This window comes from Electrona antarctica (genome assembly GCF_951216825.1).
Source record: "Electrona antarctica genome assembly, chromosome: 2".
In the NCBI taxonomy this organism is placed as follows: Eukaryota; Metazoa; Chordata; class Actinopteri; order Myctophiformes; family Myctophidae; genus Electrona; species Electrona antarctica.
In genome coordinates this window covers 3482917-3505313 of record NC_136807.1, presented here as the reverse complement: position 1 = coordinate 3505313, position 22397 = coordinate 3482917, and the positions used below count along the sequence as shown (strand labels likewise).

General features: G+C 44.1%; 1 protein-coding gene across 1 annotated transcript in view; it reads right to left on the bottom strand.

The window, feature by feature from the left end:
* The window catches only part of itchb (itchy E3 ubiquitin protein ligase b), a 51126-nt gene extending 30391 nt beyond the window's left edge, over positions 1 to 20735 (bottom strand). Inside the window, exons 1-4 of the mRNA XM_079495034.1 lie at positions 20608 to 20735; positions 14144 to 14230; positions 8081 to 8222; positions 2094 to 2218 (exon numbers count right to left, since the gene is read on the bottom strand). Coding sequence (XP_079351160.1) covers positions 2094 to 2218; positions 8081 to 8222; positions 14144 to 14213 — 337 coding nt within the window. The 5' untranslated portion in view covers positions 14214 to 14230; positions 20608 to 20735. The remainder of the gene's footprint in view (positions 1 to 2093; positions 2219 to 8080; positions 8223 to 14143; positions 14231 to 20607) is intronic.
* Positions 20736 to 22397: the final 1662 nt, after the last annotated feature.

Below are 22397 nucleotides of genomic sequence, written 5' to 3'. Positions count from 1 at the left end.
ATGACAGATAATAAGCCCGTCTGCACCACCTCTGAGACTGTGTCGACAAGGAGCAAGAAGACAATGACAGATAATAAGGTCTGCACCACCTCTGAGACTGTGTCGACAAGGAGCAAGACAATGACAGATAATAAGGTCTGCACCACCTCTGAGACTGTGTCGACAAGGAGCAAGAAGACAATGACAGATAATAAGCCCGTCTGCACCACCTCTGAGACTGTGTCGACAAGGAGCAAGAAGACAATGACAGATAATAAGGTCTGCACCACCTCTGAGACTGTGTCGACAAGGAGCAAGAAGACAATGACAGATAATAAGGTCTGCACCACCTCTGAGACTGTGTCGACAAGGAGCAAGACAATGACAGATAATAAGGTCTGCACCACCTCTGAGACTGTGTCGACAAGGAGCAAGAAGACAATGACAGATAATAAGGTCTGCACCACCTCTGAGACTGTGTCGACAGACAAGGAGCAAGAAGACAATGACAGATAATAAGGTCTGCACCACCTCTGAGACTGTGTCGACAAGGAGCAAGAAGACAATGACAGATAATAAGGTCTGCACCACCTCTGAGACTGTGTCGACAAGGAGCAAGACAATGACAGATAATAAGGTCTGCACCACCTCTGAGACTGTGTCGACAAGGAGCAAGAAGACAATGACAAATAATAAGGTCTGCACCACCTCTGAGACTGTGTCGACAAGGAGCAAGAAGACAATGACAAATAATAAGGTCTGCACCACCTCTGAGACTGTGTCGACAAGGAGCAAGAAGACAATGACAGATAATAAGGTCTGCACCACCTCTGAGACTGTGTCGACAAGGAGCAAGAAGACAATGACAGATAATAAGGTCTGCACCACCTCTGAGACTGTGTCGACAAGGAGCAAGAAGACAATGACAGATAATAAGGTCTGCACCACCTCTGAGACTGTGTCGACAAGGAGCAAGAAGACAATGACAGATAATAAGGTCTGCACCACCTCTGAGACTGTGTCGACAGACAAGGAGCAAGAAGACAATGACAGATAATAAGGTCTGCACCACCTCTGAGACTGTGTCGACAAGGAGCAAGACAATGACAGATAATAAGGTCTGCACCACCTCTGAGACTGTGTCGACAAGGAGCAAGACAATGACAGATAATAAGGTCTGCACCACCTCTGAGACTGTGTCGACAAGGAGCAAGAAGACAATGACAGATAATAAGGTCTGCACCACCTCTGAGACTGTGTCGACAAGGAGCAAGACAATGACAGATAATAAGGTCTGCACCACCTCTGAGACTGTGTCGACAAGGAGCAAGACAATGACAGATAATAAGGTCTGCACCACCTCTGAGACTGTGTCGACAAGGAGCAAGAAGACAATGACAAATAATAAGGTCTGCACCACCTCTGAGACTGTGTCGACAAGGAGCAAGAAGACAATGACAGATAATAAGGTCTGCACCACCTCTGAGACTGTGTCGACAAGGAGCAAGAAGACAATGACAGATAATAAGGTCTGCACCACCTCTGAGACTGTGTCGACAAGGAGCAAGACAATGACAGATAATAAGGTCTGCACCACCTCTGAGACTGTGTCGACAAGGAGCAAGACAATGACAAGTCTTGCACTACAAGTATGTGTAGTGTATGTCTATAGATACGACATACCAGGCATGGAGAAAGCCAGCGCAGGCTTTCCTGCAAGCAATGGTGTGCATAGTACGACACACACACACACACACACACACACACACACACACACACACACACACACACACACACACACACACACACACACACACACACACACACACACACACACACACACACACACACACACACACACACACACACACACACACACACACACACACACACACACACACACACAGGGCCTTTGTCCTAGGGACTCAGCTGTTCAGTATTTTCCCTTTATTGAACTGCAAACTGGTCAGAGTAGGACAGAAAAGATGGAATTAATCAGCATGAGTCACCAAGCGCTAATGAACAGACCGGTTCAACATGCCGCATTCAAATCATGTGCGCGCAGCGCGCTGTGTGTGTGTGTGTGTGTGTGTGTGTAAGTGTTCTATACTCACTTTTCATGTCGTTGGACTTGAGAGTGTCGCTGACGTCGAGCGTGGCCACGCCCAGCAACACGTCTGACTTCAGGGTCTGGTGACTCCACACTCGGAACACCAGCTTGCTGAATGGAGTGACGATTCTGTTGTGTGTGTGTGAGAGAGAGATGGACAAAAAATATGAATTTAGATGTCAAACTTTAGAATGAAGAGTGACTTTGGCTTTGGCAGACTTCAATCCAACTCTAATGAGTAAATTGTAACCATGTTTGTATAACTTTAAACAGTATTCTGGTTGCCAATTAACCACTTTCAACCTGGTGTCCCTACTTTGGGCATGTTAGGTTCACATTAACCCATTTTGGGGCGGGAACCCCTTTTTGGTGTTAGCATTATGTTATGCTTTAGCTATTGAAAAATAGCAGATCTACAAGCTCATAGCGCTCCACCGAGTGGCGCGCTACGAGCTTGTAGGTCTGCTATTTTTAAAAAATCGAACGACGACTGACATAGAAACATAGCTTTTTCAGAAAACTGTCAGGATGTAGAAGATTTTTAGAATCTGATCTCAGGTCAAAATGGGTTAACATCGTATCAACACATGGTGAGTTTGTAGAACTGCTATTTTCTAAAGCACAATTTTGCTCTCAGATGAACTGGCTCAACGACACAAAATGAAATGGAGACAATTAACCACTTGGACCCTAGCTAGGGTTTAATTAACCACTTGGACCCTAGCTAGGGTTTAATTAACCACTTGGACCCTAGCTAGGGTTTAATTAACCACTTGGACCCTAGCTAGGGTTTAATTAACCACTTGGACCCTAGCTAGGGTTTAATTAACCACTTGGACCCTAGCTAGGGTTTAATTAACCACTTGGACCCTAGCTAGGGTTTAATTAACCACTTGGACCCTAGCTAGGGTTTAATTAACCACTTGGACCCTAGCTAGGGTTTAATTAACCACTTGGACCCTAGCTAGGGTTTAATTAACCACTTGGACCCTAGCTAGGGTTTAATTAACCACTTGGACCCTAGCTAGGGTTTAATTAACCACTTGGACCCTAGCTAGGGTTTAATTAACCACTTGGACCCTAGCTATGGTTTAATTAACCACTTGGACCCTAGCTAGGGTTTCCGCTGGGCATTTTTCTGGCTGGCCAACATGACCGACAAGATTACAATTCTCCAGCCAAATGTTAAATTGATCGGTCAATAATATTAACAGTTCTAAAACGGTTAGTCCCAATACTTGATTCTGATTGGCTGGTTACCGTCACGTGACCGTTGTAAATTTCACCGGTGACACCTTCAATCACTTCATATCATTCCCAGCTGATTCCGCAGCTCTGCAGCTGCACTGGGGAAGGGGAGCACTTGATTGCCTTACACGCCCATGCCGTGCGGGCGTCTATTCTAAGCACCGCCCGGCTCATATGACTGTGAATGTGTGGCTCCAGGCAGCCCCGTAAAGACATCAAGCACTATTCTCCCGTCACATAGCCTACTTGCCGAGCAAAACAAGGAAGTGATGTGGCTCGCTCTGGTGGCGCAAAGCGTAGCTACTTTTGTGAATTTAATAGTTTTATTAGGTTAATATTGCTATATGTTTGTAACCGTTTTAGAAAAGCAATAAGCCACTCGAGGCCCCAGCTTACCATGGATTTCACCATGGGTGAGAAGGTTGGAGACAATCTCGGCAGCTTTTTCAGAAAACTGTCAGGATGTAGAAGACATTTTTAGAATCTGATCTCAGGTCAAAAGTGAAGCCTTTTTACATGCGACAGCAGCGACACTTCAGCAGATAACCAGCCAAGTCAGGATGAATGTGGCTTGTCAATTTGTGGTGAATGAACCAGTGTTCTGTGATCAACGCAAGTGTTGTTCCTGATCTGTAGTCTGTACAAACAATCCATGCACAATAAAGTTCAAAAGATATTCAGGGACAAGTGAGCATTCATAACATAACCCTGTGACTGTCGTCTAGCTAATCAACCCCCAGTGTCTCCAGGACAGACACATGGGTCCGTTTACCATCCCAATCAACCCCCAGTGTCTCCAGGACAGTGTCTCCAGGACGAGACACATGGGTCTGGTTACCATCCCATCAACCCCCAGTGTCTCCAGGACAAGAGACACATGGGTCTGTTTACCATCCCAGTGTCTCCAGGACGAGACACATGGGTCTGTTTACCATCCCAGTGTCTCCAGGACAGACACATGGGTCCGTTTACCATCCCAGTGTCTCCAGGACAAGAGACACATGGGTCCGTTTACCATCCCAGTGTCTCCAGGACGAGACACATGGGTCTGTTTACCATCCCAGTGTCTCCAGGACGAGACACATGGGTCTGTTTACCATCCCAGTGTCTCCAGGACAAGAGACACATGGGTCTGTTTACCATCCCAGTGTCTCCAGGACGAGACACATGGGTCCGTTTACCATCCCATCAACCCCCAGTGTCTCCAGGACGAGACACATGGGTCTGTTTACCATCCCATCAACCCCCAGTGTCTCCAGGACGAGACACATGGGTCCGTTTACCATCCCAGTGTCTCCAGGACGAGACACATGGGTCTGTTTACCATCCCAGTGTCTCCAGGACAGACACATGGGTCTGTTTACCATCCCAGTGTCTCCAGGACAGACACATGGGTCTGTTTACCACCCCAGTGTCTCCAGGACAGACACATGGGTCTGTTTACCATCCAAGTGTCTCCAGGACAAGAGACACATGGGTCTTTTTACCATCCCAGTGTCTCCAGGACAAGAGACACATGGGTCTTTTTACCATCCCAGTGTCTCCAGGACAAGAGACACATGGGTCTGTTTACCATCCCAGTGTCTCCAGGACAGACACATGGGTCCGTTTACCATCCCAGTGTCTCCAGGACAGTGTCTCCACTGGACAGTGTCTCCACTGGACAGTGTCTCCAGGACAGTGTCTCCAGGACAGTGCCTCCAGGACAGTGTCTCCAGGACAATGCCTCCAGGACAGTGTCTCCAGGACAAGACAGTGTCTCCAGGACAAGACAGTGTCTCCAGGACAGTGTCTCCAGGACAGTGTCTCCAGGACAGTGTCTCCAGGACAGTGTCTCCAGGACAGTGTCTCCAGGACAGTGTCTCCACTGGACAGTGTCTCCAGGACAGTATCTCCAGGACAGTGCCTCCAGGACACTGTCTCCAGGACAGTGTCTCCACTGGACAGTGTCTCCAGGACAGTGTCTCCAGGACAGTGTCTCCACTGGACAGTGTCTCCACTGGACAGTGTCTCCAGGACAGTGTCTCCAGGACAGTGTCTCCACTGGACAGTGTCTCCAGGACAGTGTCTCCAGGACAGACACATGGGTCTGTTTACCATCCCATGGTAAACTCTTGTTATATAATAACTCCACACCGCCAGTGGGTCAGTGAAATACGAGATGGACTCTATATTAAGAAGGCACTCTGTGCCGTGCACACAGGGAGCCTGTGGACTGGACAGGCTCAAATAAACTGGACATACACTGTACACACAGAAGTAAGTGCCAAGTGGTGCTCAGATACATGAGTCCAACGAGTGGAGTACACTGTACAATCTAGAGCAGTGAACCCAGACACCCCCACCCCCCAAGATATTGAAATAAAATATTATAAATATTAATAATGTAAAAAAACACATTATAGGCAAATACTTCCATGAATGGAAATGGCTTTCCTGTATTATTACGTTGTCAGTGTGCGTCGTGCTTATGTTGTCTAAAATGTGTCGGCGATGAGTCCAATCACAACGGACCACAACTGGTCCAATCGACCAGACAGTGGCCTTGTGGTTAGAGTGTCCGCCCTGAAACTGGGAGGTCGGGGGTTCGATTCTCGGCCGGGTCATACCAAAGACTGTAAAAATGGGACCCAATGCCTCCCTGCTTGGCACTCCGCATCAATGGGTTGGATTGGGGGTCAAATCAACTAATGATTCCCGAGCGCGGCGCACGCTGCGGCTCACAGCTCCAAGAGATGGGTCAAATGCGGAGAACAAATTTCACTGCGGTAACGTGTGTGACTAATCGTACGACTTTGACTTTGGATCTCAACAAGCTGGCAAGATAATAAACTGGAACTATAAGTGTGGATCAAGAAGAGAATATCTTGACCAGCGGTGCAGGCCTGACTGTAGAAACTGACCAGCGGTGAAGCCCTGACTGTAGAAACTGACCAGCGGTGAAGCCCTGACTGTAGAAACTGACCAGCGGTGAAGCCCTGACTGTAGAAACTGACCAGCGGTGAAGCCCTGACTGTAGAAACTGACCAGTGGTGAAGCCCTGACTGTAGAAACTGAAGTGGTGGATGTCTTGGACCACAGAACTTGAACATAGCCCAACTAGTTGCTCCAGTGAAATCGCACCCAGCATCAATTGGTGCCGTTCAGATGACCCAGACAGAGAGAGGTTCCTCGCTCGTTTGGTCGTCGGTCCATGCATTTGAAATAAAACCTTTTTTTTGTCCACACACAGTCATATACATGACATGACACAGCCTACCCTTTTCACTTCACTCGAGTGACGAGTCGTTTTTGTTTGTGAGCGAAGCGGCTGTGCACTCAACTACATACATGTGTTCAGCTTGTTTATGTTAGGTTTCCATCCATTGTGTGCATAATTCGACTGCGTTGCGAGGCGGCGCGGCCGATCTACAAGCTCACAGCGTGTCGTGCTGCGACGCGTTGTGAGCTTGTAGATCTGCTCTAATTCTGCAGCGCACGCCTGCACGGCACTGCGCTGCTCAGAGGGGGACAACAGGGGGCCCCGCGACGGGACGGCCAGGCGTCGCTTAACGGGAGGATGAAGAAGTGACGCCGGTTCGGAGGAGGCCCTGGGGGGCCCCCCCAGGGCCTCAAACCGACTGCAGAAACTGCGACGGAACGGGCTGCAATATTAGACATTTTTCAGGGAGAACTCTCGGGCCTCTAGCCATCAGGGCTCTACGCAGTTGCGTAGTTTGCGTAGCGCTAATAATGCCTCGCACATTGCAAAATCTGTAAACTTCTACTAGCTCTCTCTCTCTCTCTCTGTGTCTCCTCTGTATGTTGCATTGTGTGAGAACTGGACCAGTTAAAGTACCAGCTTTATTGTTAGCATTTTGTACAGCATGACTTTGGCTGACAACTGTGAAAAATATATGGGTACAGCCTTTAGTTTAGACATACTATTGGTCCGACTGTCATTAGAACGACAACACACCTCAAACCCTAACCTAACCCTAACCCAAGCACGGGAGCAGGGCATGTTCCACCGGATGTCCGACCGTTGCTTCCACATGTCGGTCCGTTGGTGTGTCGGATAAGCGTGTGCAACTGCGCACCCCAAATATATATTCTTATATTATACATATTATATTATTAAGAATTAACTTACCTCCTGTGTGAACTGTGCATAGCTAGGATGGGATAGGGTTGCTGTACGGCTGTATTTTAACACATTGAGAGCCCACGCAAAACTGCCCAAAATCACTTTCACCTAGAAAATCCATTCACATTTTTTATAATTCAGCTGACTGTGGAGACACATGCTGGAACTTTTTACTTTGAAATGTTTTATAGTTTCTGAGTTATTTAATTTAAACGCCAAATGCATTCTCAATGGCGAAAACACAAACTTTGGCACCACGTGTTAAAAAAAAACAAAAAGTGTTTTGATTTTTCTGATTTCTTTTAATAAAAAAATCTTTTTCTTTTTTTTTCCAAAGACGTCCACAGACGTCTTGGGCTATGCACGTGCGGTAATACCCAGTCCACAGACGTTTTGGGCACAAAATGTGTTAAGATCAGATATAATAATGGTACTTGGAGAAACAAATGTTTTTTGAGGTGGTACAACGTCTCACTTGTAGAGATCGGCAATTCTTTTGCCAAATATTGGCCTTCTATGACATGGCCAGAATAAGGACACCAGGGTTCATGGTCAAGTCTGACGCAAGTGACTGGTTGTGTTTCTGCATGGATGAACAGTGGACAGGTCAGACTTACACAGTGAAAGGTTGCTTCCACTTGGGACTGTGTGTGTTGTTGCATTTCTCCGTCTTCTTGGACTGCCCATCGACTGTCACCTCCACATAGGGGCTGGGACCAAACCAGTTCTTCTTGTTTTCTTTCAGTTTCGCTGATAGCACTAAAAAACAACAATAAAGACAGAAGTGAGGTGAAGGGAGGACTGAGAGAGGGTGAGAGGGTCAAGGAGGAGAAGGGAGGACTGAGAGAGGGTGAGAGGGTCAAGGAGGAGAAGGGAGGACTGAGAGAGGGTGAGAGGGTCAAGGAGGAGAAGGGAGGACTGAGAGAGGGTGAGAGGGTCAAGGAGGTGAAGGGAGGACTGAGAGAGGGCGAGAGGGTCAAGGAGGTGAAGGGAGGACTGAGAGAGGGCGAGAGGGTCAAGGAGGTGAAGGGAGGACTGAGAGAGGGCGAGAGGGTCAAGGAGGAGAAGGGAGGACTGAGAGAGGGCGAGAGGGTCAAGGAGGAGAAGGGAGGACTGAGAGAGGGCGAGAGGGTCAAGGAGGAGAAGGGAGGACTGAGAGAGGGCGAGAGGGTCAAGGAGGAGAAGGGAGGACTGAGAGAGGGTGAGAGGGTCAAGGAGGAGAAGGGAGGACTGAGAGAGGGTGAGAGGGTCAAGGAGGAGAAGGGAGGACTGAGAGAGGGTGAGAGGGTCAAGGAGGAGAAGGGAGGACTGAGAGAGGGCGAGAGGGTCAAGGAGGAGAAGGGAGGACTGAGAGAGGGTGAGAGGGTCAAGGAGGAGAAGGGAGGACTGAGAGAGGGTGAGAGGGTCAAGGAGGAGAAGGGAGGACTGAGAGAGGGCGAGAGGGTCAAGGAGGAGAAGGGAGGACTGAGAGAGGGCGAGAGGGTCAAGGAGGAGAAGGGAGGACTGAGAGAGGGTGAGAGGGTCAAGGAGGAGAAGGGAGGACTGAGAGAGGGTGAGAGGGTCAAGGAGGAGAAGGGAGGACTGAGAGAGGGTGAGAGGGTCAAGGAGGAGAAGGGAGGACTGAGAGAGGGTGAGAGGGTCAAGGAGGAGAAGGGAGGACTGAGAGAGGGTGAGAGGGTCAAGGAGGAGAAGGGAGGACTGAGAGAGGGCGAGAGGGTCAAGGAGGAGAAGGGAGGACTGAGAGAGGGTGAGAGGGTCAAGGAGGTGAAGGGAGGACTGAGAGAGGGTGAGAGGGTCAAGGAGGTGAAGGGAGGACTGAGAGAGGGTGAGAGGGTCAAGGAGGAGAAGTTGCACTACAGTAAAGCATTTAATATTACTATAATCAAGAAAAGAAAATCTGGCATCGGTCATGCTCTAGTGTCTAATATTTATGGACCAAATACAGGATAAGTATTAAAGGGATAGTTCAGATTTTTTTAACTTAAGTTGTATGAAATACTTGCCATTAATATAGTGGTTGCAACTGTATTAATTGATTGCCCCAGTCCTGTGGTGGGAGTTCTGCTCTGGTTTTGGTGAAATATCAAGTAATTTTGTGGGGGGTACTGGGGGCCACGCAGTAAAAGTAAATGAATCCACAAAACTAACGTCATTTGTATTGTTGACCTATTTCTAAAATATTAGTGCAACTTCCGTTCTTTTTTTACCCCTCTATCACACAGAACTGTCACTACGCCCAAAAAATAGTTCCATGTGATAGAGGGGTCAAAGTTGAACGAAAGTCGCGCTAATATTTTAGAAATAGGTCAACAATACAAATTACGTTCGTTTTGTGGATTCATTTACTTTTACTGCGTGGCCCCCAGTACCCCCCACAAAATGACCAGAACTACTTAATATTGACCAAAACCAGAGCAGAACTCCCACCACGGGACTCGGGCAATCAATTAATACAGTTGCAACCACTATATTAATGGCAAGTATTTCATACAACTTAAGTTCAAAAAATCTGAACTATCCCTTTAAGTAGTTCATGTCACATGCATGATTGAAGCGGAAGGGGAGTTTGAAGTCTCAGTGTAGTGTGTTTTTGTATTACCTCAATTACTTTATTATTGTCCTTACTACTAAGGACAATACAAATATAAGTTGTATTTAATCATTTGGAGGCGCAATAAGTTCTTTAAATATTCATCAACCTTGGAATAAGTGTTACATAAATGGGAGAAGCTGTAGGTTAAAAGATGAATGGAGACGTTCACTTCTTCTGCTATTTGCTATGAACTCCATTATGAACCAGAGATTAAAATAGGGTGCATTTTGCATCCCAAAACGCAGTTTATAGTTAAGGGACGCAATAAAACAACGACCTCTGCATCCACGGGATGCACTACTGTACTGTTTTTTATTCTAGTTTATTTTGCTAGCTTTAGTTATAATAATACTTTCTTCTTCTGTTTTCTACATGAATATAACCACATTATAACCATATAAAATGAAATGGGAGTTAAATGCTGCAATTTGTAAAAATGGCAAAATATGACTCCTAACGTTGTTGAAGTGGGACTCATAAAATGTCCCTGGGACTCATCTAAAAGACCATCCCTGCATCCCGGGACTCATTACATTGAAAACATATTTGCTCTAAAATCTTCTAGATCGGGTCTTTCCAAAGTGGAGATCATTGCAAGGGATGTACAGAGGAACATGAGGTGAAAATAAGTTACTTAAGTTGTGCCCCTAGATTTGTGCAACAAAGGTTGAAACATTTGGAACTACATATTTGTTTGTATAGTATTTAAACAATGAACCAAGGAGCACACTACTTACTTGGTTTCTATTTATTACCACTACTGCACTACTACTACTACCTACTGCACGCTCTGGTGCTCAATGTCAGTCGTGCATGTGTAAACTTAAACTTGACACTAGTGTCACAACTTGTTGCATAGCAAACGTTTACATTAAGCTGCAGGGCTCCATTATTTTTCTTTCTTTTTTTACTTGATAGTACTGGTGCTCACTACTTCAAGGAGCCCCATCAAAACTGTAGGAACACCCACCAAAATATATCGAATATCGAAATAAATTAAAAAAAAAAGTCTTCTGAAAGAATATATTTTCAAAGATTTGTGCTGCATTTTCACGATTTTTCAAAAATAGCAGACCTACAAGCTCGTAGCGCGCCAGATCTGCTATTTTTCAATAGCTAAAGTATAACATAATGCTTAGTTAAAACACCAAAAGGGGTTCCCGTCCAGAATGGGTTTAAAACCCCACCTGTACACACAGGCTTTCCCCTAGATTTATTTATTGTTTGTTTTATTGTTTTTGTGTGATATTATTTTATTTTACTGCTTCTGTGTACTGCATTAACGATTTATTGTTGTTGTTTAATTCCACCAAGTGCCTCTAAGCTGGTATACTGCATTTCATTTTTATATTTCATTGTAAAGCACTTTGTAACTCCGTTTTGAAAAGCGCTTTATAAATAAAGTTTTTAATTATTATTATTACATTTATTAAGTTTTTATTATCATTATTATTATTATTATTATTATATACTGTGTATGCATCATGCATGTATGTGTACTGTATATATATTATATATATATATTTTTTCCTTCCTTTGTTTACTTTTTATTTAGAATTTGTAAGAAACAGAAAAAGGGAAATATTTACTCGCGAACCATCCGTGACCCAAAGATTCGACTCCCAACCCTGTTTGGGAAACGGCGTGCTACATTATCGATACCAGTTCAGTGTGTCAGTGAAACGGCGTGCTACACCATCGATACCAGTTCAGTGTGTCAGTGACACACATGTGTCACACACTGTACACACACCTGTGACGCACCTGCTGCACGCTCACACGAAACAGCCCCACCTCTCTTTCACAATGCTCGTCTCCGTCTTGTTTCTGCAAATAGGTTCTAAGATAATTTTAACACACGGTGTGGTCGCACAGAAAGCGCAAGAAGGCCAAGCACAGCAGACTGCTCTGTGATATCTCTGCTGCGTTGTGCCAATTCAAACTATCTTTTGAGTGGTGCAAACCACTCCAACAACCAGCTTTGTCTGTATGTTTGTGTACGTGTCCGTGTACGTGTCCGTGCACAGGTGAGCATGGTTACCATGGTCACTGACATTACGTCAGACCACAGCTGATCAGGCTATATAAGACCTTGCACCACTCAGTTCACACGGGTGTGATTTTTTAATATAAGCAGAGCACACCTACTGCTAACAAATGCATACTACAATGGGTGTACGATTAAGAAAGGGATTTCCGACTGGCGGTGGGGGAAAGTGTCACACAAGGACACATTTGCACTCACACAAACACTCGCGATCGCACAGATTCAATTCAGGGAGCATGTGTGACCAAAATAGTCTCTCTCCCTTTCATTATCTTACAAACATTATGAAAGATGAAACAGGACTCAAACGCAGTGGCATTCATTGTTATGTATTTATATTTATATATCACATTTAACCCATTCTGGGCGGGAACCCCTTTTGGTGTCAGCATTATGTTATGCTTTTCAAAAACAGCAGACCTACAAGCTCGTAGCGCGCCACCGAGTGGCGCGCTACGAGCTTGTAGGTCTGCTGTTTTTGAAAAGTCGAAAACCCGAACGACTGACATAGAAACATAGCTTTTTCAGATAACTGTCAGGATGTAGAAGACATTTTTAGAATCTGATCTCAGGTCAAAATGGGTTAAATACAGATTTTAGCACATTTATTCTTTACATATAAGGAATGGATTTATAAACTACCAAATAGAAGATCCCTGCTCTAGATTCATGGATTCAATGTTTGTTTTAGCCAAATCATTACTTGTATAATGTCACTTTGACTTTGCCTGCATTTCCTGGTTTGAGAGTTCAACCAAAATCCTCAAAGTCAAGCTGCAGAGACAGCACAGAATACAGATTAAACCATTTTGACCTGAGATCAGATTCTAAAAATGTCTTCTACATCCTGACAGTTTTCTGAAAAAGCTATGTTTCTATGTCAGTCGTTCTTCGATTTTTCAAAAATAGCAGACCTACAAGCTCGTAGCGCGCCATTTTTCAATAGCTAAAGCATAACATAATGCTAACACCAAAAGGGGTTCCCGCCCAAAATGGGTTAAACAGGGTTATTAGGTTTGGGCGCTTGGTCACAAATAGGTAGGAAGGAGCCAATTTAAATCACTCAACTGGCTTCCAGTAGAAGTCAGAAGTCAGGGTTAGTCTGTCCAGCTTGACCATGTTCATAAGACCTTAGTCAATCAGGATGGAATATGGAAAACCAGACTGGTCTGTCTTGATCACATGACTGAATATAGAGAATCTTTTTGTCAGAATTGTATTGAGAGGACGGCCCCTTGAGATGCAGCATCTGGTTTTAGAGGGGGTCCTATACATACTGTACTGTACTGTACTGTACTGTACTGTACTGTACTGTACTGTACTGTACTGTACTGTACTGTACTGTACTGTACTGTACAACTACAACATTACAGCAGTGCAATTACACAGTACTAAAGACACATAGGTTAGCAGAGATACAGTACTGTGTACCGATTGGTGTGATGTTTGGACAAAATCTGTAGGAGTAATATTTAAACAAAAACTTCTAACAAACATCTGCCTCTTGGTGGCACTATAAAAGTCAGATATGAAAACGGCGGGGCAGAGGTTCTGCTCTGGCCCTAAAGGGAATGCATGTGCACAGTTTCACGTTGATCGGGCCAATGGTGCCTGAGCTGTACTATTAGCTGTACACAGACGGAAGGACACGGGGATACACACGGACAGACAGGGGCGAAAGAAATGTCTCTCTTGGCCTGAGACAATGAAGGGTAATGACCCTGCAGAGCACTGACTAAGGCTTCCAGTAAATCAAAGTGTCTTGCAAGACACTGATATTTAAAAGGAGCATTCATCCTCCATTTCTCTTGGCCTCATGTTATGTTGAACAAATTGTGAGGACCAAAACATTCCAAACTGTGGTCACATCGGCAGATCAGATTCACATCCAAAACAGAACTTGGAATATATCCGATTCCATGTGCTTTTCCCCTGTTTATAACTTCATAATACAAATGTGGTTTGTGGCACATGAGCAAAAAAAATAAAATAAAAACCTTGGACACAGTGATGAAAGTGTTTGAAGTGATAAAAACTTACCAATGATTTGAAGTTGTGCCTTCATTGGGTAGCCATTGGAAGGGCCTGGCTTGGCAACACCGCTGGCCATGACATAGGGCTGTGTTCCTGCAAAACAGGCCATATGAAAACATTAGGACTTTTACAAATAGACATGACTGCTTCACTTCAAGGCATAGTAGTCCACTCGTGTGGTCTTTTTGGATCAGTGCAGGACATTAGGGCAGGACATTTACAGTGATGTAAATAGGTTTTCAATGTAATGAGTCCCGGGATGCAGGGATGGTCTTTTAGATGAGTCCCATGCAGGGACATCTTAGGAGTCCCACTTCAACGACGTTAGGAGTCATATTTTGTCATTTTTAAAGATTGCAGCATTTAACTCCCATTTCATTTTATATGGTTATAATGTGGTTATATTCATGTAGAAAACAGAAGAAGAAAGGGTTATTATAACTAAAGCTATAGCAAAATAAACTAGAATAAAAAACAGTACAGTAGTGCATCCCGTGGATGCAGAGGTCGTTGTTGTATTGCGTCCCTTAATTATAAACTGCATTTTGGGATGCAAAATGCACCCTGTTTTAATCTCTGCATTTATACAAGTGTAGGTATGCTTAACATTGTTGAGGGCACGTACTGTAATCCTTGTTTTGTCATAGCTTTGGAGCTGCCCCTGAAAGTATTTTAATAACAAGATTAAATCTGGTGCATTTTCAGTGTTCCAGCTTGGATAAGTGGAACTAATCCGCTATTATACTTTACGTTGTAATGTATTCATATAACAATGAAATCAAGGTTTTCCTTGGCCTTTTTTTCCCACCATTTTCTTTTTAAGTTATTAAACATTATTTGGTGTTTTGCCAACTATGGGGACCCTATTTCAATATCCTCAAGGACCAGCCCAAAGGTTGGGAATCGGTGCTAACAATGTATTTTGGTCTCAAAGCTCCTAGCATTGATAGAAGATATTAAGCATCGATAACGACTCGAGGCACATACTTAACCGATTTTGGGCAGGAACCCCTTTTGGTGTTAGCATTATGTTATGCTTTAGCTATTGAAAAATAGCAGATCTACAAGCTCGTAGCTTGTAGGTCTGCTATTTTTGCTATTTTTGAAAAATTGAAGAACGACTGACATAGAAACATAGCTTTTTCAGAAAACCGTCAGGATGTAGAAGACATTTTTAGAATCTGATTTCAGGTCAAAATGGGTTAATCAAGTAGCCCAATCTGTCTGTTACACGATAACCTGACAAAGTATTATACAGACACTCCAAAAGTCTCCAATGGGCTGTGCTACTGCTAACACAGGACATAGACAGCAATATCATTTGACTGTGTGTGTGACTGTGGACAAAGGTCAGTCCTCTAGTGACAGTCTGCACCTTGCAACAGCCTTCCTTAGACCTAGTAACGGTCTGAGCAGGTACCTGGGGCTTTCACTTGACAGACACCCTATAATAAGGACTACAATTGCCATGTCCCCCTCTAAAAAAACACCCCATATTATTATATACTGTAGACTTAAAATTCTGTTAAGGAAGAGTATAGGTGGCAAGTACCGGAGGACGCACAGGCCTGGCACACGCACTCACTACATGATATGGACATGTCGTCTTACTTACACGTGGATTTAACAAATAATTTAGCCACTGAAACAAGTCAACACTAGTTTTACCACATCTAGAAAAACACACAGATTAATGGATAACTGTAATTCCATTTGGGGAGAAACGTCACAGAGTACAGTACTGTAGTACACAGCCATTTAGGGGAGAGTTAACTTAGTCTTGTGTGATCTTTCGTTGCCCTAATGTGTCAGTGAATAATGCATGTTCCTTCTTCCATCTCTTCAAGTATGCAGATGGTAGAGAGGGAAAGAGTGAGACGTGCTGGCTGGGTAAACTTTCACTTGGGCTTCTGCGTCAGTCTTGGTCAATAATTCATCAGCGCTGCTGACTCCACAGCCTTGCCAGTGGGCTCACTGGGTTTTGGACACATTCTCTGACAATTAATTTTTGGGGCAGGCGGAGTAGCAGCAGTGTGACTTTGTATGGTGCCGTCGACACACAGAGAGTGAGTCTGTGTGACAGAGTATGATGAAGCTATGCCTAATACCAAAAACAAATAAGAGATCTACAAGCTTCAGTGCAGATACTCTTTACAGAAACAAGAACTTATTACTATTTAGGAGGGCCAAAACAACGTCTGAGTTAATTGCGTTTACACACACCCAGCACACTAACTAACCTTCTCAATATCCACAAACCTCCAGGCATTGCTAAATGAAACCAATGCCTACACTTGTGACCTAAACTGAAACCTAAATCCACATTTTTACTTCTACAACCTTGCTCTTGCGACATATCATTACTAAGAAATAAATTGATGCAATCAACTCTGTGCAAGTGTGGATCAGGGGTTGACACTAAGGTCTCAGAGGCACTTGCCCGTCGGGCAAGTAACGGTCATGTTCCACTTGCCCTCAGCTCATGGCCACTTGCCCCCCAAAATATATTGTAGGCCTACATTACTGTTTATTTTAACGTATTTTTTTACTTTCTACTTGCATGCTTGAAACGTTTCCTTTCCAAGTTGAAAATTATGTTTTTTTTTAGTCACAGTCACAATAGGCTGTTTCATAATTTTGCCGGAGCAGGGACCTCTCTCATAGCTTCACGCGTGCTAGTATAGCTACAGTGTGTGTGGTGGTGGCGGCGGCGGCGGCGGAGGGGGGGGGGGGTTGCTTGGGAGAGAGATAGATAGCAGGGGAAGATGCGGAGGCGGCGCGCAATGACCACGTTCAAGACATATATATCTCATGTTGTGTAAATGTTTATATAGCCAACTAAACCAAGACGTTCACTCAAAATGCACACTTGCCCGATCGGGCAAGCCGGTAGCAACCTTCACTTGCCCGACCATTTTTTTTACTTGCCCCGGGCAAGCGGGCAAGCGTTAGTGTCAACCCCTGGTGGATAACTGTGTAGTCAATCTCAGAATGCATCACATAATGCAATGTGTACTATTGTGAGCTTGTAGATCTGCTGTTTAACCTGAATGTTAACTCCACAGTAGGGAGGGGTTCCCAATCCCAACCTTTTTTATACCGAGTACCACCACAGAAAATAGCTGGCTCTCCAAGTACCACCATAATAACTGATGTTAACCCATTTTGACCTGAGATCAGATTCTAAAAATGTCTTCTACATCCTGACAGTTTTCTGAAAAAGCTATGTTTCTATGTCAGTGGTTCTTCGACTTTTCAAAAATAGCAGACCTACAAGCTCGTAGCGCGCCACTCGGTGGCGCGCTATGAGCTTGTAGATCTGCTATTTTTCAATAGCTAAAGCATAACATAATGCTAACACCAAAAGGGGTTCCCGCCCCAAAATGGGTCAAAATACAGGTTAAAATACTTGCCCCATCCTATTCAGAGGAAAATGCAATTTATTCTTTGAATTGTTTGTTTGTTTTTGTTCCATTCCTAAGCCAATTTTGCTGCTGCTCTGATGAAACTCTGTCTAAATCAGCACAACTGATAATATTTCTAATGTGATTAATCCGTCCTCAAATCTTCTATTAACGGCTAGGTGGGCTGTCTGTCTGTCATGTTCATTTCAGCACGGCTGGAGAACCTATTTCAACCAATGGCTTGGTCAGAAGAACTACCTGTATTAATATAAATATTTCATTCCACTTTTGTCTTTATTCTTCTTTTTTGGGGGCGACTCCTCTGCGTACCACGAGAGGGTTAGTACCAGTGGTTAATGGGAACCTCTGCACTAGAGAGGGTTAGTACCAGTGGTTAATGGGAACCTCTGCACTAGAGAGGGTTAGTACCAGTGGTTAATGGGAACCTCTGCACTAGAGAGGGTTAGTACCAGTGGTTAATGGGAACCTCTGCACTAGAGAGGGTTAGTACCAGTGGTTAATGGGAACCTCTGCACTAGAGAGGGTTAGTACCAGTGGTTAATGGGAACCTCTGCACTAGAGAGGGTTAGTACCAGTGGTTAATGGGAACCTCTGCACTAGAGAGGGTTAGTACCAGTGGTTAATGGGAACCTCTGCACTAGAGAGGGTTAGTACCAGTGGTTAATGGGAACCTCTGCACTAGAGAGGGTTAGTACCAGTGGTTAATGGGAACCTCTGCACTAGGGTACAAGTGTTTCAGAGGGTTAGTACCAGTGGTTAATGGGAACCTCTGCACTAGGGTACAAGTGTTTCAAAGGGTTAGTACCAGTGGTTAATGGGAACCTCTGCACTAGGGTACAAGTGTTTCAGAGGGTTAGTACCAGTGGTTAATGGGAACCTCTGCACTAGAGGGTACAAGTGTTTCAGAGGGTTAGTACCAGTGGTTAATGGGAACCTCTGCACTAGGGTACAAGTGTTTCAGAGGGTTAGTACCAGTGGACAATGGGAACCTCTGCACTAGGGTACAAGTGTTTCAGAGGGTTAGTACCAGTGGTTAATGGGAACCTCTGCACTAGGGTACAAGTGTTTCAGAGGGTTAGTACCAGTGGTTAATGGGAACCTCTGCACTAGGGTACAAGTGTTTCAGAGGGTTAGTACCAGTGGTTAATGGGAACCTCTGCACTAGGGTACAAGTGTTTCAGAGGGTTAGTACCAGTGGACAATGGGAACCTCTGCACTAGGGTACAAGTGTTTCAGAGGGTTAGTACCAGTGGACAATGGGAACCTCTGCACTAGGGTACAAGTGTTTCAACCAAAAGCAGATCTGCTGCTGAGCCAATCAAGTGAACTCACTGGAAACAGGTAACAGGTATGCCGCCTTCAGGAAACCAGAGCTACATTTCTGCACAGAGCCATGATCCTATCCATCACAATGAGATAAGCTGAACACAGCCTAGACATACTAAATAACTTGCACTCATACGGTCATCTGCATGTCGGTTTTTAGCCATATATATATATATATATATATATGAGACAAAAAAGAAGGAACTCCTGCACATACAAAAAACCCTGTGGGAGGTGCAAGTCTAGTTAGCAGGCATAGACTTCAAAAAGAAAAATAAACCTTCCAAGGAAGGGACAGGGACTGCACACTCCAGGGAATAGAGACGGACAACTTACTGCATCATCAACGTAGTTATTAACACGACGCGTTTCGCCGTGAGCTCCGTCAGGTCACGTGCTCATAGCATTGAAATATATATATATATATATATATATATATATATATATATATATATATGATAGTGTTTTAGATGAAAGAAATTAAGCATAAAGGAAATTAGATGCCAAACCAGCCAGTCAGTCTTGAATTCCTAAAGTGATATACATTCCTAGATAAGAAGTGACGTTTCCAATGACGGAAGGACGAAATTAAATTACAAAGCAGATAGGCCTGTCTTGGGGCATTCCTTCCCTGGGGTTGTAATAAACAGCTGAGATCAGTCAGCAGAGATGGGTAACAACCGCATGACAACGCTCACAGAAGACAACAGTGACAGAGTAGAAACTAACACCGTAACACGACCAACCTTGCCAAACCACTAGCAACAAACTAACTGTGACCATAATAAATAAATCTTTGTCTGGTTCTAATTGTCATCCTGGCTATCGGATGGTATTTTCATCAAGTCTACTCAAGCTTAAGACAACAATAGTGGTGTTGACATTTGAAGGGCTGGGGGAGGGGGGAGGGGAGAGTGTGTGTGTGTGTGTGTGTGTGTGTGTGTGTGTGTGTGTGTGTGTGTGTGTGTGTGTGTGTGTGTGTGTGTGTGTGTGTGTGTGTGTGTAAGCTGTGTTATGCAATTATTGTGTTTATTTAAAAAAAAAAAACAATCACGTAGTTTATCAGTTGTTTAGTCATTATGTCAGTGTGTCAGTAGAATGCAATTACCAGTTGGTTTAGTAGTCATTACGTGTCGAATGTCATTCAGTAGATTCAGAATATACCAGTTGTAAGCTAGTACATTTTACATTACTACATGTTGAATGTCAGTAGACTAGATAGCAGTATTTACCAGTTGTAAGTTAGTTATTACATGTTGAATGACAGTCTTCCAGATGGTTTAGTTACTGGCCACTGATTGCTTGATTGAATGAACACTGCATGTATTAACAGTTCGCAAATAGTACAGTACTATCAATGATGCTAAAGGGATAACACAAAAAGACCCAAGGGCTTGTTTCCATTGTGGCCCTAATGTATTCAATTCATCAAAAACATGTTGATTACATGTTGAATGTCAGTGGTTTAGTAGTTAGTCATTACGATGTTGAACGTCAACAGACAGCCGTAGCAGTATTTTACACCAGACACTCGAGTTTAGTTGTCATTGTTGTTACATGTTGAATGGCAGTGTTTACCAGATGCTTCAGTTAGTTGTTATTACGTGTTGCAAGGCTAACGTTAGCCTGTTAGCTGGTTGTTATCATGTCTGGTAGAGACAGACTAGACAACCAGATGTAACCGGGTAAAAAGAGCTTCGAGCGGCTGGTATCACTGACCTGAATCCGATGGTCGGACGTGGGGTTGAACGAGGCCGTGGCGCTTTTAGATCCTGCTAGCTTGTTTGTGTGTTTGTTTGTAAGGTGTTTTCCACTTCAGGAACAAACTTCCACCATCTTCCTCACCGTCGCGTCACGTGACCGAAACAAACAAGGTGGGGCGCCGTGAGGAACGCGTCTTCTTCCTGTGCGCTCCGATTGGTCCACACGGGGAGGCAGGAGGACCAATGAGCGCCTGGAACAAGCATAGCCAATGGTTCACGTGACGCTCGTACTTCACGATTATTTATGACAGTCATGTTTCAGGGCTAGAAGAACCAGAATAAACTGAGAGGTAGAGAGGCAAGGGAAGTCCAAACTTTTTAATGTCAAGGAAAAATGTATATATTTAATATATATATATAAATATTTCCCCCCCCCCCACACACACACACACACAAACACACACATTTTAGCAATGTATTTATGTCCACACAAAGGAAATTGCATAAAAGGACATAATTAGCTCAGGTGCAGCAAAGTTAATTACATCCACAAAATCAAGGCATGCATCTTGTATTGTCCTCAGTCATGATACAACAAGCATGTCATGTCACCAGCATTCCATGGGCAGGCATCCTAAATTCGAAACCATTCACACACACACACACACACACACACACACACACACACACACACACACACACACACGCACACGCACGCACACGCGTGCACACACACACACTCACACACACACACACGCAGTTTCACATGCTGTCGATGTGAAACTGCTATTTTCAAATAACCAATAGCCTATTGGGCTAGGGTTAAACAGATGTTTCTGTTGAGTGTGTTCAGTTTGAGAACCTATACCCTATTATTGTAGGTCGTATGTTTTAGGTTTTTGCCGAAAATAGGCCCATTTTAAATTGTATAATCTAAAGGCGGTCAGATTAGAAGTAAAACCCAGATAAGGAGTATTTCTGTCTGTAGAATTAATTGATTCTGTTCACTTGGCGTTGAGATAGTATTTAGCATGAACCCCGGCCGCTGATAACAAAACGAAGTTGATTCATGTATTGATTACCTCCAGCAGATGGCGTCGTTGGACATGGAATTCACACCAGCCCCACTCCAGCTACCAGGTAGACTGTGTACTGTGAATCAATAACTATTATCGGGCATTTAATTGAATTTGAACTGAAATGGCTGTAGCCTATAATTTAAATTCAGACCATTCGGAATAGGGTACTCTCAAAAGGCCATAATGATGGTTTGTGCAATTCGCTCACATCTCCATAAAACTAGTTACAGAATTAATAGTGGAACTGTGGAAGAAGTGTGGTTGAAAACTTTGAAAACAACTTGAGTTAATATCTAGGCACCGCCTATTATTTCTAGTGGCTGGGATCAGCGCTGCTGGCTTAGGAGTCCGAGACACTTGGATCATCATGACACCAAACGGATATTTGGAGGAAGAATAACCTGACCACTCATACAAACAAACAATTTAACAGGTAGGCTACACGTACGTCTCCTTGTTCAACAGGTATGCAAATAGGCCACAGTAGACAGCTATTTATCCGATAACTGACTGGCCTGGCGTCATATTATCCACTTGTATTAATTTAGCTGTTTGTGGTGGTCGATTTGTCTGCGTGGGTGTGTAAACCAATTAAACAGAAGGAAGACAGGTTTGTTATAGGCTATGCATTAGTGTGTTCTTGGAGAGCAGAATACTGTTAACAAGACTGCTAATATTACACTGAGATATGGCACCTGTTAGCCTACATGTAGCCTACACCTCTTTT